We start from the raw sequence: 15,341 nt of genomic DNA on the forward strand, positions 1-15,341 counted from the left end.
CCAGCCCGTGAGAACAATGAGAAGAGTTTTAAATCGAGAAGATTTTAAAAGGAGACAGTTATTTCTTCAGCGGTTGGATCAGGGCATGACTGCGCAAGCGCGTGGATGTCAGCCAGTGAGAACAGCGAGAAGAGTTTAAAAAGAAGACAACTTTATAGAGCGGGCTTTAGAGGAGCGAGTGATGGAGAGAGGGAGACAGAGTAGGGAGGGTTTGGCAATACTGGGTCGAGGTGAGGTAGGTTAACTGTGTAGAAACAGTCAGGAAGTATGTGTGTGAGGCCGGTGTTCTGTGCTCGGTGTCAGATGTGGGAAGTCCTGGAGACTCCCAGCCTCCCGGATGGCCACATCCGCACCAGGTGCGTCGAGCTGCAGCTCCTTAGGGACCATGTTAGGGAACTGGAGATGCAGCTTGATGACCTTCGTCTGGTCAGAGAGGGTGAGGAGGTGATAGAGAGGAGCTATAGGCAGGTAGTCACACCGTGGCCTCGGGAGACAGGTAAGTGGGTCACAGTCAGGAGAGGGAAGGAGAAGAGTCAGGTACTAGAGAGTACCCCAGTGGCTGACTTCCTTAACAAGAAGTACTCTTATAAGTACTGCTGGGGGAGACGGCCTACCTGGGGGAAGTAACAGTGGCCGCACCTCTGACACAGAGTCCGGCCCTGTGGCTCAGAAGGGTAGGGAAAGGAAGAAGATGGCAGCAGTGATAGGGGGCTCTATAGTTATGGGGTCAGACAGGCGATTCTAGAAACTTGGATGGTAGTTTGCCTCCCAGGTGCCAGGGTCTGGGCTGTTTCTGATCACGTCTACAGTATCTTGAAGTGGGAAGGAGGACAGCCAGAGGTTGTGGTACATATTGGTACCAACGACATAGGTAGGAAAAGGGAGGAGGTCCTGAAAACAGACTACAAGGAGTTAGGAAGGAAGTTGAGAAGCAGGACCACAAGGGTAGTAATTTTGGGATTACTGCCTGTGCCACGTGACAGTAAGTATAGCAATAGATTGAGGTGGAGGATAAGTGCGTGGCTGAGGGATTGGAGCAAAGGGCAGGGATTCAAGTTTCTGGATCATTGGGACCTCCTTTGGGGCAGGTGTGACCTGTACAAAAAGGATGGGTTGCACTTGAATCCCAAGGAGACCAATATCCTGGCAGGGAGGTTTGCAAAAGCTATTGGGGAGAGTTTAAACTAGAATTGCTGAGGGTGGGAACTGAACTGAAGTGACGGAGGAAAGGGAGGTTGGCTCACAAATAGAAAAAGCTTGTAGGCAGTGTGAGAGGGAGGTGATAGAGAAGGGACGCGCTCAGACCGATGGTTTGAGATGTGTCTATTTTAATGCAAGGAGTATTATGAACAAAGCGGATGAGTTTAGAGCATGGATCAGTACTTTGAGCTATGATGTTGTGCCATTACAGAGACTTGGATGGCTCAGGGCAGGAATGGTTACTTCGAGTGCCAAGCTTTAGATGTTTCAGAAAGGACGGGGAGGGAGACAAAAAAAGTGGGGGTGTGGCACTGTTGATCAGAGATAGTGTCACGGCTGTAGAAAAGGAGGAAGTTATGGAGGGATTGTCTGCAGAGCCTCTCTGGGTGGAAGCTAGGAACAGGAAGAGTTCAATAACTCAACTGGGTCTTTCTTTTAGACCACCCAAAAGTAACAGGGACATCGAGGAGCGGATAGGGAGACAGATTTTGGAAAGGTGTAATTATAACAGGGGTGTTGTGGTGGGAGATTTTAATTTCCCAAATATCGAATTGGCATTTCCCTAGAGCGAGGGGTTTAGATGGGGTGGAGTTTGTTAGGTGTGGTCAGGAAGGTTTCTTGCCTACAAGAGGAGAGTCTGTACTTGATTTGGTATTGGGAAATGAACCTGGTCAGGTGTCAGTTCTTTCAGTGGGAGGGAATTTTGGAGATAGTGATCACAATTCTATCTCCTTTACCATAGCATTGGAGAGGGATAGGAACGGACAAGTTAGGGAAATGTTTATTTGGAGTAAGGGGAAATATGAGGCTATCAGGCAGGAAATTGGAAGCATAAATTGAGAACAGATATTCTCAGGGAAATGCACGGAAGAGTTGTGGCAAATGTTCAGGGGGTATTTGTGTGGAGATCTGCATAGGTACGTTCAAATGAGACAGGGAAAAGATGGTAGGGTACAGGAACCATGGTGTACAAAGGCTGTTGTAAATCTCATCAAGAAGAAATGAAGAGCTTACGAAAGGTTCAAAATCTAGGTAATGTTAGAGATCTAGAAAATTATAAGACTAGCAGGAAGGAACTTAAGAATGAAATTAGGAGAGCCAGAAGGGGCCATGAGAAGGCCTTGGGGGGACAGGATTCAGGAAAACTCCAAGGCATTCTACAAGTATGTGAAGAGCAAGAGGATAAGATGTGAGAGAATAGGACCAATCAAGTGTGACAGTAGAAAAGTGTGTATGGAACCAGAGGAGATAGCAGAGGTAGTTAATGAGTACTTTGCTTCAGTATTCACTATGGAAAAGGATCTTGGCAATTGTAGGGATGACTTAAAGTGGACTGAGAAGCTTGAGCATGTAGATATTAAGAAAGAGGATATGCTGGAGCTTTTGGAAATCATCAAGCTGGATAAGTCTCAGAGACTGGATGAGATGTACCCCAGGCTACTGTGGGAGTCAAGGGAGGAGATTGCTGAGCCTCTGGCGATGATCTTTGCATCATCAATGGGGATGGGAGAGATTCCAGAGGATTGGAGAGTTGTGGATGTTGTTCCCTTGTACAAGAAAGGATGTAGAGATAGGCCAGGAAATTATAGACCAGTGAGTCTTCAGTGGTTGGTAAGTTGATGGATAGGAACCTGAGAGACAGGATTTATGAACATTTGGAAAGGAAGAATATGATTATGAATAGTCAGCATGGCTTTGTCAAAGGCCTGACTGAGTTTTTTGAGGATATGACTAAACACATTGATGAAGGTAGAGCAGTAGATGTAGTATATATGGATTTCAGCAAGGCATTTGATAAGTTATCCCATGCAAGGCTTATTGAGAAAGTAAGGAGGCATGGGACCCAAGGGGACATTGCTTTGTTAATCCAGAACTGGCTTGCCTATAGAAGGCAAAGAGTGGTTGTAGGTGGGTTATATGGAGGTCAGTGACCAGTGGTGTGCCTCAGAGATTTGTTCTGGGACCCGTACTCTTCGTGATTCTTATAAATGACCTGGATGAAGAAGTGGAGGGATAGGTTAGTAAATTTGCTGATGACACAAAGGTTGGGAGTGCTGTGGATAGAATGAAGGGCTGTCAGAGGTTACAGCAGGACATTGATAGGATGCAAAACTGGGCTGAGAAGTGGCAGATGGAGATCAACCCAGATAAGTGTGAGGTGGTTCATTTTGGTAGGTCAAATATGATGGCAAAATATAGTATTAATGGTAAGACTCTCAGCAGTGTGGAGGAACAGAGGGATCTTGGGGTCCGAGTCCATAGGACACTCAAAGCTGCTGCTCAGGTTGACTCTGTGGTTAAGAAGGCATACGGTGCATTGGCCTTCATCAATCGTGGAATTGAGTTTAAGAGCCGAGAGGTAATGTTGCAGCTATATAGGACCTTGATCAGACCCCACTTGGAATACCGTGCTCTGTTCTGGTCGCCTCACTACAGGAAGGACTTGGAAACCATAGAAAAGGTGCAGAGGAGATTTACAAGGATGTTGCCTAGATTGGGGGAGCATGCCTTATGAGAATAGGTTGAGAGAACTCAGCCTTTTCTCCTTGGAGCGACGGAGGATGAGCGGTGACCTGATAGAGGTGTACAAGATAATGAGAGGCATTGATTGTGTGGATAGTCAGAGACTTTTTTCAGAGCTGAAATGGCTAGCACGAGAAGGCACAGTTTTAAGGTGCTTGGAAGTAGATACAGAGGAGAAGTCAGGGGTAAGTTTTTTACACAGAGAGTGGTGAGAGCATGGAATGGGCTTCCGGCGAGGGTGGTGGAGATGGATACGATAGGGTTTTTAAGAGACTCCTGGATAGGTATATGGAGTTTAGAAAAATTGAGGTCTATGGGATACCCTAGGTAATTTCTAAAGTAAGAACACGTTTGGCACAGGTTTGTGGGCCGAAGGGCCTGTATTGTGCTCTAGGTTTTCTATGTTTCTATAATTAGGTGTTCCTAGAAAAAGACATCTACAGTAATAATATTGATGCGTATAAACAAGAATAAACGATGTTCCTGCAGTCAATATTATTTGCATGCTATCTCCATTGTAAGACTTAAAGCAAGGGATGATCAGGTGTATAAACGTGTGGCTGAAAGACTGGTGTAGGAGGCAGGGCTTTAGATTCCTGGATCACTGGGGCCTCTTCTGGGGGAGGTATGACCTGTACAAAACGGACAGGTTACACCTGAACTGAAAGGGGTCCAATATCCTAGTGGGCACATTTAATACAGCTGTTAGGGAGGGTTTAAACTAATTTGGCAGGAGGATGGGAACCAGAGTGATGGGGTTGAGGATGAAGAAAACAAAAATAAATCAAAGATACCGTGCAACAGAGATTATAGAAAGAGCAGGCAGGAGATGAGGCTTAATCACAGCCAGTGGCATGAGTTACAGGGCAATAGAGGCATGGTGCAGTTAAGACAGAAAACAACAAATACTGGACGGAAAGTGTTACATTTGAATGCATGCAGCATAAGGAATAAAATGGATGATCTTGAAATTCAACGACAGATTGGCAAATATGACGTTGTGGCCATCTCTGAAACTTATCTAGAGGATGGCTGCCATTGGCAGTTGAATATCCAAGGATATACGGTGTATCGGAAAGATAGGTTGGTAGGCAGAGGGGGTGGTGTGGCTCTGTGTATAAGAAATAATATTAAATCATTGGAAAGAGATGGCATAGGATTGGAAGGTGTACAGTCTCCCTGAGTTGAGTTAAGAAATGGCAAGGGTAAGAAGTCCCTAATGGCAGTTGTATACTGGCCTCCAAACAGCAGTTGGGATGTGGATTACAAATTACAGCAGGAGATAGAAAAGGCGTGTCAGAACGGTAATGTCATGATGATCGTTGGTGATTTTAACATGAAAGTGCATTGGGAGAACCAGGTGAGTACTGTACTTCAAGGGTGAGAATTTGTAGAATGTCTAAGTGATGGATTTTTTAGAACAGCTTGTTGTTGAGCCCACTTGGGGATTGGCTGTGCTGGATTGGGTGTTGTGCAATGATCCAGAGGTGATAAGAGAGCTTAAGGTTAAGGAACCCTTGGGGAACAGTGATCACAATATGATCAAGTTCACATTGAAATTTGAGAGGGAAAAAAATAAAATACAATGTGTCAGTATTTCAGTGGAATAAAGGAAATTACAATGGCATGAGAGGAAAACTGGCCGAAATTGACTGGAAAGGGACATTTGCAGGAAGGACAGCAGAGCAGCAATGGCTGGAGTTTCTGTGGAAAATGTGGGAAGTGCAAGACAGATATATTCCAAATAAGAAGAAATTTTCAAAGGGAAGAAGGACACTACCATGGCTGACAAGTGAAGTCAGAGCCAAAGTAAAAACAAAAGAGATGGCATACAAGGAAGCCAGAGATAGTGGGAAGATAGAGGATTGGGAAGCTTTTCAAAACTTGCAGAAGGAAACTAAGAAGGTCATTAGGAAGGAAAAGGTGAATTATGAAAGGAAGCTGGTGACTAGTATCAAAGAAGATACTGAAAGCTTTTTTTTAAGTATATAAAGAGTAAAAGATAGTAGAGGGTAGATATAGGACCAATACAAAATGACGCTGGAGATATTGTAATGAAAGATGCAGAGATGGCAGAAGAACTGAATGTGTATTTTGCATCAGTCTTCACAGAGGAAGACATCTGCTGTATACCGGACATTCAAGAGTGTCAGGGAGGTGAAGTTTGTGCAGTGAAAATTACGACTGAGAAGGTGCTCAGAGGGCTTAATGGTCTGAGGGTGGATAAATCTCCTGGACCTGATGCAATGCACCCTTGGGTTCCAAAGGAAGTAGCTGGAGAGATTGCAGAGGCATTAACGATGATCTTTCAAGAATCGATAGATTCTGGCATTGTACTGGATAACTGGAAAATTGCAAATGTTACTCCGCTATTTGAGAAGGGTGGGAGGCAGCAGAAAGGAAACTATAGACCTGTTAGTCTGACATCAGTGGTTGGGAAGCTGTTGGAATCAATTGTTAGGGATGAGATTATGGAGTACCTGGAGCACATGATAAGATAGGCCAAAGCCAGCATGGTTTCCTGAAAGGAAAATCCTGCCTGACAAACCTACTGCAATTCTTTGAGGAAATTACAAGCAGGGTAGACAAAGGAGATGCAGTAGGCGTGTGTACTTGGATTTTCAGAAGGCCTTTGACAAGGTGCAGCACATGAGGCTGCTTAGCAAGATAAGATCCCATGGAATTACAGGGAAGTTACTAGCATGGGTGGAGCATTGGCTGGTCGGCAGAAAACAGAGAGTGGGAATAAAGGGATCCTATTCTGGGTGGCTGCCGGTTACCAGTGGAGTTCCACAGGGGTCGGTGTTGGGACCGCTGCTTTTTATGATGTATGTCAATGATTTGGACTACAGTATTAATGGATTTGTGGCTAAATTTGCCAATGATACAAAAATAGGTGGAGGAGCGGGTAGTGTTGAGGAAACAGAGAGCCTGCAAAGTGATTTATATAGCGTAGGGGAATGGGCAAAGAAGTGACACATGAAATACAATGTTGGAAAGTGTATGGTCATGCACTTTGATGGAAGAAATAAACGGGCAGACTATTACTTAGATGGGAAGAGAATTCAAAATGCAGGGATGCAAAAGGACTTGGGAGTCTTTGTGCAAGATACCCTAAAGGTTAACCTCCAGGTTGAGTAAGTTGTGAAGAAGGCGAATGCAATGTTGGCATTCATTTCTAGAGTTATAGGATATAAGAGCAGAGATGTGATGTTGAGGCTTTATAAGCCATTCATGATGCCACACTTGGTGTATTGTGTGCAGTTTTGGGCTCCTTATTTTAGAAAGGATATACTGACGTTGGAGAGGGTTCAGAGAAGAATCACAAGAATGATTCCAGGAATGAAAGGGTAACTGTATGAGGAATGTCTGGCAGCTCTTGGGCTGTATTCCCTGGAGTTCAGGAGAATGAGGGGGGATCTCATAGAAACATTCTGTATGTTAAAAGGCCTGAATGGATTAGATATAGCAAAGTTATTTCCCATGGTAAGGGATTCTAGGACAAGTGGGCACGAATTCAGGATTGAAGGACGTTCATTTAGAATTGAGATGTGGAGAAATTACTTTAGTCAGAGGGTGGTAAATCTGTGGAATTTGTTGCCACGAGCGGCTATGGAGGCCAAGTCATTGGGTGCATTTGAGGCAGAGATAGATAGGTTCTTGATTAGCCAGGGCATCAAAGGGTATGGGGAGAAGGCAAGAGAGTGGGGAAGACTGAAAGAATTGGATCGGCCCATGATTGAATGGCGAATCAGACTCAATGGGCCGAATGGCCTACTTCTGCTCCTATATCTTATGGTCTTATGATAGTGGTGAGTGATGGAGGAAAGGTTTTGTGTTTACCAATCTTTCCAGCTGACTCAACATTTCATAGTCTGGAGATTGCAAAGAGCAATAATTCGGATTGCAATTTAATAGGCATGTGGAATAAATCAGCAGTTCAAAGAATCATTTAATTTTAAATGTTAAACCAATGCATATTATTATCATTAAGTTCTTTTTCATAATGTTCTATTAAAATGATCTTGTATCTTATCATGCAAAATGATATTTAACTGGATAGTTATGAGTTGGATTTTATTACATGTAGCTTTCAAATACATGTATTCATTCATGTAATTGCACAAATATTTCAGCTTAAGTACTGAAAGGCTGATAATACTGTTTATTTTGTTTCAGGGTGGTTTTCCACACTATGGTGAAGTGAACAATGACTACGTTATGATAAAAGGCTGTGTAATGGGAACAAAAAAACGTGTGCTTACGCTCAGAAAGGTACAATTTGTGCATGTTCTGGGCAGTACAATGTACTGGGGAATTTTGTTTTCCTATTTATGGCATGTTTGGATAATGAAATGCCAGGTATAACAATGTAGAATTTTTCTCAGATTATCTCCGTGCATCAACTGTTAAAATAACTCTTGACAGGTGGAGACAGTGGTGTTGAGTTGGATCTCTTGTGATTCAGGTCCTAATGCTTGGGTCAGGCACACTGCAGTTGTCTCAAGGAAGGGGAATTGATGATTACAATTGGGAATTAATCACATGATTGGCAAGTAATAGACAAGATTTTATGAAAGTGAAGGAGAAATGGAATCGGTAGTGGTTAATGGATTTCAGAGAGTGTGGAAGATTGTTGTGGGGTAGAGTTAGGATGACAGTCATGAGAAAAAGTGGTCTGGGGAGGTATGTTGCATGGATGGCTGGTGTATTTAATATGGAGGTAGGAGGAGCACCTGAAATCAACAATTACATAATAAGATAAATAAGAGAGTAAAGATCCAGTGATGACCTCCACCAGTACACTGAAGAGCAATCACTATGACTGGCTGGATTATCCTTGGCACATATCACTGTCTTGCTGGATCATATTTTATGAAGAAGACCTTAATCAAGCATAAAGCGGTTCATTTAGAGATGTAAAGGGAATAACATGAATGGGTATCTTTACACGAGCCATTAGGAATGTGAGACGTTGGTAGATTCCTATCATGGAATGACTGCACCAGTTGTCTTAATGGATTCTTTGGAACTCAAAAATGCAACATAGTTAAGTTTCAAAGAAAGTGTCTAATATAGCATGAGGTTGGCGCAGATGCAGTGAAAGAGCAACATATGTATTTCTTATAGGTCAGTATGAGAACTGGGTAAATGTCTCCAGTAGTTACCTGGGTGGAAGTCTATGTGATTTGAGAATGAATAATTTTATTTCATTCCATTTAGAAATACAACAGGTAATAGGCCCCTCTGGCCCAGTGAGCCCACCCTGCCCAATGACCCCCATGTGACTAATTAACCTCTCTTTGGAAACACACACAGTCATGGGGAGAATGTACAAACTCCGTGCGGACAGCAGTGGGAATTGAACCCGGGTTACTGGTGCTGTAATAGCATTACACTAACCACTACACTACTACGCCACCCCCAAAAACACTGGAAGAAACTAGTCCTTAGTATATCTTTGCAATTTCACATTCCAAATGATCTCCTGGATCAACTATTTATCAATGTAATTCTGTAAATTGCAAGGTGCTTAAAACGATTCTGTTTTTTGCAGTCCCTTCTTGTCCACACAAAACGATGTCACTTGGAAACTGTGGAGCTCAAGTTTATTGACACAACTTCAAAGTTTGGCTATGGGCGTTTTCAGACACCTGAAGAGAAAAGAGCTTTTATGGTAAGTTTGCTTCAATGTCCTGTAACACGCTTCAGATCCACTGGGGTAATCTGGACATTGTGTGATAGTGCAAAATGGACGATGATGAATTGGCAACCTATCTTAGATCATAGAGTTCCATTGATGTTATTGGAAATAGTAATAGAAAGAAATTTGGAACAGTTTACAATCTGCAATGTCATCCTCAAAAGGTAAAAACTACTGCAAGGTATACTGTATGACTACAGGTGTGTTGGGTGTGAAAGAGATTATTAGGGAGTTGTGCCAGAGCTTGAGATCTTGTGGAGAGGAAAGAAAAGTGGTAAAAATCAAATGAGTGTCAATAAGGAGCTGCATTACATACAGTACATTTTTATTATGTATGACTAATTCAGTAGTCTTATTGGAATTGTTCAGTGCCCCCAGGCTAAGCTATGCCAGGAACTCTGTTACATAAGCAAGAGCATAATGCCTGTTCCGAATGCAAAAACATTGAAACTATGTTATGCATACTTAATCATACGATTGATGATACATTTTTGCTCTAAAAGAAACCAATCAGACACAGATTGTTTTATATTCTGTTATTATTTCCATTATTCAGGGCCCACTCAAGAAAGAGCGAGTACAAGCAAAGGCCAGCATCCCGACTGAATCTTAAGAAGATTGATACGAAGCATCACATCTGACAATGGATTGGTGTAAAAGATAATAATAAAGAGAAAGGCCATGCTCAGTATTTTTGTCATCTTGTCTGTATTACTTATATAACAACAACAGCTGCACTTTCACATAAACAGCACAAAATGCAACTTTATTCAGGAAGTAGAATCAGTACTGAAATATCAATATATCGGCTATTTCTAGTTCAAGGTTCAAAGTAAGTTTATTTTCAAAGTACATATATGTCACCATATACTATTCTGAGATTCATTTTCAGGATGGACCAACAATCAATGTGCAAAAGACAACAAACTACAAATACATAAAGAAAAATAAAAGAAACAATAATAATAATAAATAAATATCGTGAACCTGTGATGATGAGACCTTGAAAGTGGATCCATACCTTGTGGGAATAGCTCAGCGATGGATCAAGTGAAATTCAAAGTTCAAAGTAAGTTTATTATCAAAGTACTTATATGTCACCATTTACAAGCCTGAGATTTATTTTCTTCAGGCACACGCAATAAAAATAAATAAATAATAAATGAATAAACAATTAATATCGAGACAATGGGATGAAGAGTCCTCAAAAGTGAGTCCATTGGTCATGGGAACATTTCAATGATGGGGCAAGTGAACTTGAGTGAAGTTATCCCCTCTGGTTGAAGAGCCAGATGGCTGATGAGCAAGAATAGATTCTGTACCTGATGGTATGGGTCCTGAGGCTCCTGAACCACCTTCCTGATGGCAACAGTGAGAAGAGAGAATGGCCTTGATGGTGGGGATCCTTGGTGATAGATGCTGATTTCCTGCAACAGTAGGCCATGTAGATGTGCTCAATAGTGGGGAGCTCTTTCCCTGTGATGGACTGGGCCTCATCCGCTACTTTTTGTAAGCTCTTCATTCAAGTGCACTGGTGTTTGCATACCAGGCCATGATGTAACCAGTCAATACACTCTCCACCACATATCTATAGAAGTTTGTCAAAGTTTTAGATGACTTGCTGAATCTTTGCAAACTTCTCAGGAAGTAGAGGCGCTGCCATACTTTCATTGAAATCGCACTTACGTGCTGGACCCAAGGCAAATCCTCTAGAATGATAACATTGCTGTATTATTTAATAATATGTGAAGGAAAATAATCTTACAGCCAAAGGCTGTTTTATGTATTGTAGCTTTGTTTCCATTGTTGTGTCCTCCAGTAGTGGTGGCTGCATTCCCATATTTTTTCTCTCGTTTAAAATACCCATTGGTGGTGATTGTCATTTGCTGGTAGGCCAGTTCATGACTGAAAATAAAATTAGACACCACTGAATGGGCCACTGTTCATTCCAAGGACCCGTCTAATTCATTCACTTGCTGGCAGGTGTTGTGTGTATTTTTTATGTAAAAATTAAATCTTACTGCACCAGTTGCAGAAAATTGATTCCAATTTTTATGGAGTAAATGATCCATCCATTCATACAAGCCTTAACCAGCAACCCTTAAAAATCGCAAAGTTTAAGTGAAAATCAGAAAGGAAGGATTTTGGTGACTTCACGTCTGTTTCAGGAAAAGCTGAGTGTTGTGTATTTAATTTTTAGTTATATTTGAGTAATACTGTTTGATTAAGTATTCATGTTTGTTTAAGTAATTAATTATGGGTTATATGTAAAAAGATGCACATTGCATAAGTCATCATGCCACACGTGATATGTCCGCGCCTCACTGAAGGTAAACTCAAAGCTAGACCTGCGTTCCTGGACTCGCATGCTTTCCTTTGAAATAATTTAATACTTTGAAGTTACAAAACATCACACTGAAGAGCTTTATTTGCGATAAAGACAGTATCAAACATTCATTTGGAAGCCCCATACTATGAACCTGCAGTGAAACCAGTATTTAATCAGAACAATTTGAGCTGCACTCCACTATCACTGCAGTTTAATAACTGAATTCCCAGGATTAATTTATGCTATTAATACTCCTGCAACCTTTTTCCTCTGAAGAATTAAACACACTCGATATTGTTTGAGTCCTATAAATAGTTTTAACTTCTGTTTCAAATTTTTGTTTAACTTTCAATTTATTTTCAATTGATTATGCAACTATGATGAACTAGTAAGTGTAAGTTTCTGATGCTGTTGTTGGAGGTAAGAATGTTGATTAGGACCCCAGGAGAATGCTTCTGGTCATCTCTGAATAACTCCGTGCAATCAAACAAGCTAACAGAGCACCCTGTTGGGATCTCAGGTGATAGTGAAATGTTGCTGGTAGTGAGCGGTCCTGGCGTGCTGCATCCTTTAGTATGACAGTGAGACTTAGACTATCAAAATCCTACACATAGTGCAACATTTTTGTGCATGACACAGTGAAATTTAGTTGATAAATGTGATCACGTTATTATGATGCTGTGGGCACAGTGATGTCAGACAGTGTCCGATGAAGGCTTTGAGGTCACTGCACAAAATCCGTTTGCACTAAAGGCCCAGGATTTGCAAAATGTACTTGCGTCCAGCTCGAATCTTCCTACTTTAAACGCTCACCCCACTGTGCTCTATTCCAATTGGCTCAGCAATTCGACTCACACCCCGGCTGGCAGATGGCCCCAATGCTTCAACCCAACTGCTTATTGATCGCCAAGAGTATTCCTCTCCTGACCCATCAGCAGCAGCCGACCTACGCCTGATTTCTCATGAACCTTAGTCCTCCATCCCTGACCCTGTGGCCTCATGGACCTCAACTAGCCTGATTTCCTTTCTGTGTTCTGAACTTGTACAGTGATTGAAAGAAGGATGTTGCAGCATGGATCTAACAGCCAATGAGCTGTAGAATGATGCTTGATTATGTTACATACCTCGTGGGTATCTTGTGACTGTCTTATGACCGTGATGTAATTGAGTATCTTATGAGCATGATGTAATTGTCTTGTGATGGTGGGGGGTGATGTAATTTTCCCGCCAGTGTGAGGTCACGTGATGAGATGTTTTCAACAGGTATGTAACGGGAAATGCAGTTGATTCGTTGTTTAATTCGTCAGTTACTCTGTTATGCTGCGTATTCATCTCATGACGCAGTTTCGTTTTAAAGTGGAGTTTTATTTTCTATTGTAAGTCTAGTATTGGAGAGTGAAGATCTTACTAAAGTACGGGAGCCTGAAGGATTGAGTAAAGTTGGTGTCGTTCAGCGGTTTAAAACAGGATTGACCTTATTGCATCTTTGTTCAGAAATAGTGACCTGCATCTAAGTTAACCCCTGTAAGATCAGAAAGGTTTGTGCAGTGTTCATTCACCAGGAAAAGGTCAGTTCCTTTAAGCCGTTTTACTTCCTTCGTTGTGAATCCTTTGGAGAATCAGCTGTAATGTCACGTCTTTGAAGAAATCCGTTTCTAGAAAAGTCTCTCCTTACTGACTGTGTATATCACTTGGATTTTTGAATTTACCATTTTATGACTGTGTTCGAATTTACCACTTTAAGACTGTGTTAGAATTTACCACTTTAAGAACTGTTCCAGAGTTGCCGTATAGCAGTTAACTTCCGGTTAAGTTAGTCGTTTGAATACTTTTCACTATTGTTGCGCAGAGTTTAATAAATGTTTATGTTTGTGCTTAGAACCTGACTCAATTTTATATTCATTGTTGCTGGTCACATGACAATTAATACACCTCAGCTGTGCTGATGAGTTTCAAGGACTGCGTTCAAAGGTCTGACAGATAACTTTGTACCTTTGGCTCCTAAGTTCTGCATTCATGGATTTTTTCATGTGCCAAGCCACCATTTGATGTAAAGGTGATTTTGGTCAGAACAGACTGGCAATATTATGTACAATTCCAGATGTTGAATTATAAAGAAAAGATAGGAAGGAAGGGTACAATAAGTATGTATATGTACAAGGGAAGTGAAATATTAAATTAGATTAGATTCAACTTTATTGTCATTGTGCTGAGTACAGATACAAAGCCAATGAAATGCAGTTAACATCTGACCAGAAATGCAAAGAATAGTGTTATTTACAAAATAACTGCAAATAAAAAGTGCTACAGCACACAAATATAAAAGTACTGAGACAGTACAACATGGATGCAATACTGCTTAACATCTTCCTCTTGTGTGTTACCAAGCTTCTCCACAATGAGACTGAAGACAGCAGCTGTGTGGCAGTGGACGTCAGATTAGATGGCAACCTCTTTGACATCAAGAGGCTCCACACAACCACCAAACTCTGTAGAGAGCGGGTCCTGGAGCTGCAGTATGCAGATAACTGTGCTCTTGTGGCCCATACTCTGGAGGATCTTCAGACTGTCCTTGCTGTGACGGCGAGAGCGTACAGCAGGATGGGGCTGACTGTCAATACCACCAAGACAGAAGTGGTTTGCCAGTGGGGTACCAGTGTCCCACCCTCTCTACCTGCCTTCACTGTTGGTGATGAAAAGCTGTCAGTAGTGCCATCTTTCAAATATCTGGGGAGCATTCTCTCTGAGGATAGCGGCATTGACAACAATATCCAGAGCCGCATTAAACAGACATCAGCTGCCTTTGGGAGACTTCGGTGTAGAGCCTTTCAGAACAGGAGCCTTTGTCCCTCCACAAAGGTCATGGTATACCAAGCGGTCTGTGTTACCACCCTCCTTTATAGCTGTGAAGCTTGGGTAACCTATAGCCATCACATCAAGTCCTTGGAGTGCTTCCACATAAGCTGCCTCCAGCGCATCCTGGGAATCACCTGGCATGAGCGGGTGCCTCACACTGAAATACTTGTAAAGACCAACTGCCGGAGTATTGAGGCCATGATCACCCAGCGTCAGCTGCAGTGGCTGGGGCACATGATAAGGATGCCCCCATGTCGGTTACCCCGCAGAGTGTTATACAGCCAGCTACATCATGGTCAACGCTCAGCTGGAGGGCCGAAGAAGTGCTATAAGGATCAGAAGAAGAATACTTTAAGAAGGTGCAAGATCAGACCTGAGGACTTGGAGGAGATTGCTGCTGACTGTACCACTTGGCGACAGCTGTGTAGGGACGGGGTTTGTATTCTGGAGATGGAAAGAACAATCAGAAAACAGCAGAAGAAAGCCGGGAGAAATGCAGCCATGGTCGCCACCACTACCACATATAAATGTTCCACCTGTAATAGAGCTGGTGGGTCCAGGATAGGACTGTATAGTCATCAAAGATCTCACCGTTAAAGGAGTACACGCTGTCATTGGATTTCAATGGGCAACCGAAGAGAAAGAAAAGACTGCTTAGTGCTGTGATGTGAGGTTCAGCAGGGTCACAGCCTCAGGGAAGAAGCTCTTCCTGTGCCTGCTGGTGCGGGA

At 42.3% G+C, this 15,341-nt stretch overlaps 1 protein-coding gene and 1 long non-coding RNA gene across 2 annotated transcripts in view; both read left to right on the plus strand.

The window, feature by feature from the left end:
* Nucleotides 1-10,118, plus strand: part of LOC134351356 (large ribosomal subunit protein uL3-like) — a 29,068-nt gene extending 18,950 nt beyond the window's left edge. The window contains exons 8-10 of the mRNA XM_063057431.1: nucleotides 7,903-7,998; nucleotides 9,281-9,400; nucleotides 9,984-10,118. Of these exons, the coding sequence (XP_062913501.1) occupies nucleotides 7,903-7,998; nucleotides 9,281-9,400; nucleotides 9,984-10,040 (273 nt within the window). The 3' untranslated portion in view covers nucleotides 10,041-10,118. The remainder of the gene's footprint in view (nucleotides 1-7,902; nucleotides 7,999-9,280; nucleotides 9,401-9,983) is intronic.
* A 2,880-nt stretch (nucleotides 10,119-12,998) lies between these two features.
* Nucleotides 12,999-15,341, plus strand: part of LOC134351937 (uncharacterized) — a 111,099-nt gene continuing 108,756 nt past the window's right edge. The window contains exon 1 of the long non-coding RNA XR_010019294.1: nucleotides 12,999-13,019. This is a non-coding gene — a long non-coding RNA (uncharacterized LOC134351937). The remainder of the gene's footprint in view (nucleotides 13,020-15,341) is intronic.

This window comes from Mobula hypostoma, chromosome 9 (assembly GCF_963921235.1).
Source record: "Mobula hypostoma chromosome 9, sMobHyp1.1, whole genome shotgun sequence".
Lineage (NCBI taxonomy): Eukaryota > Metazoa > Chordata > Chondrichthyes > Myliobatiformes > Myliobatidae > Mobula > Mobula hypostoma.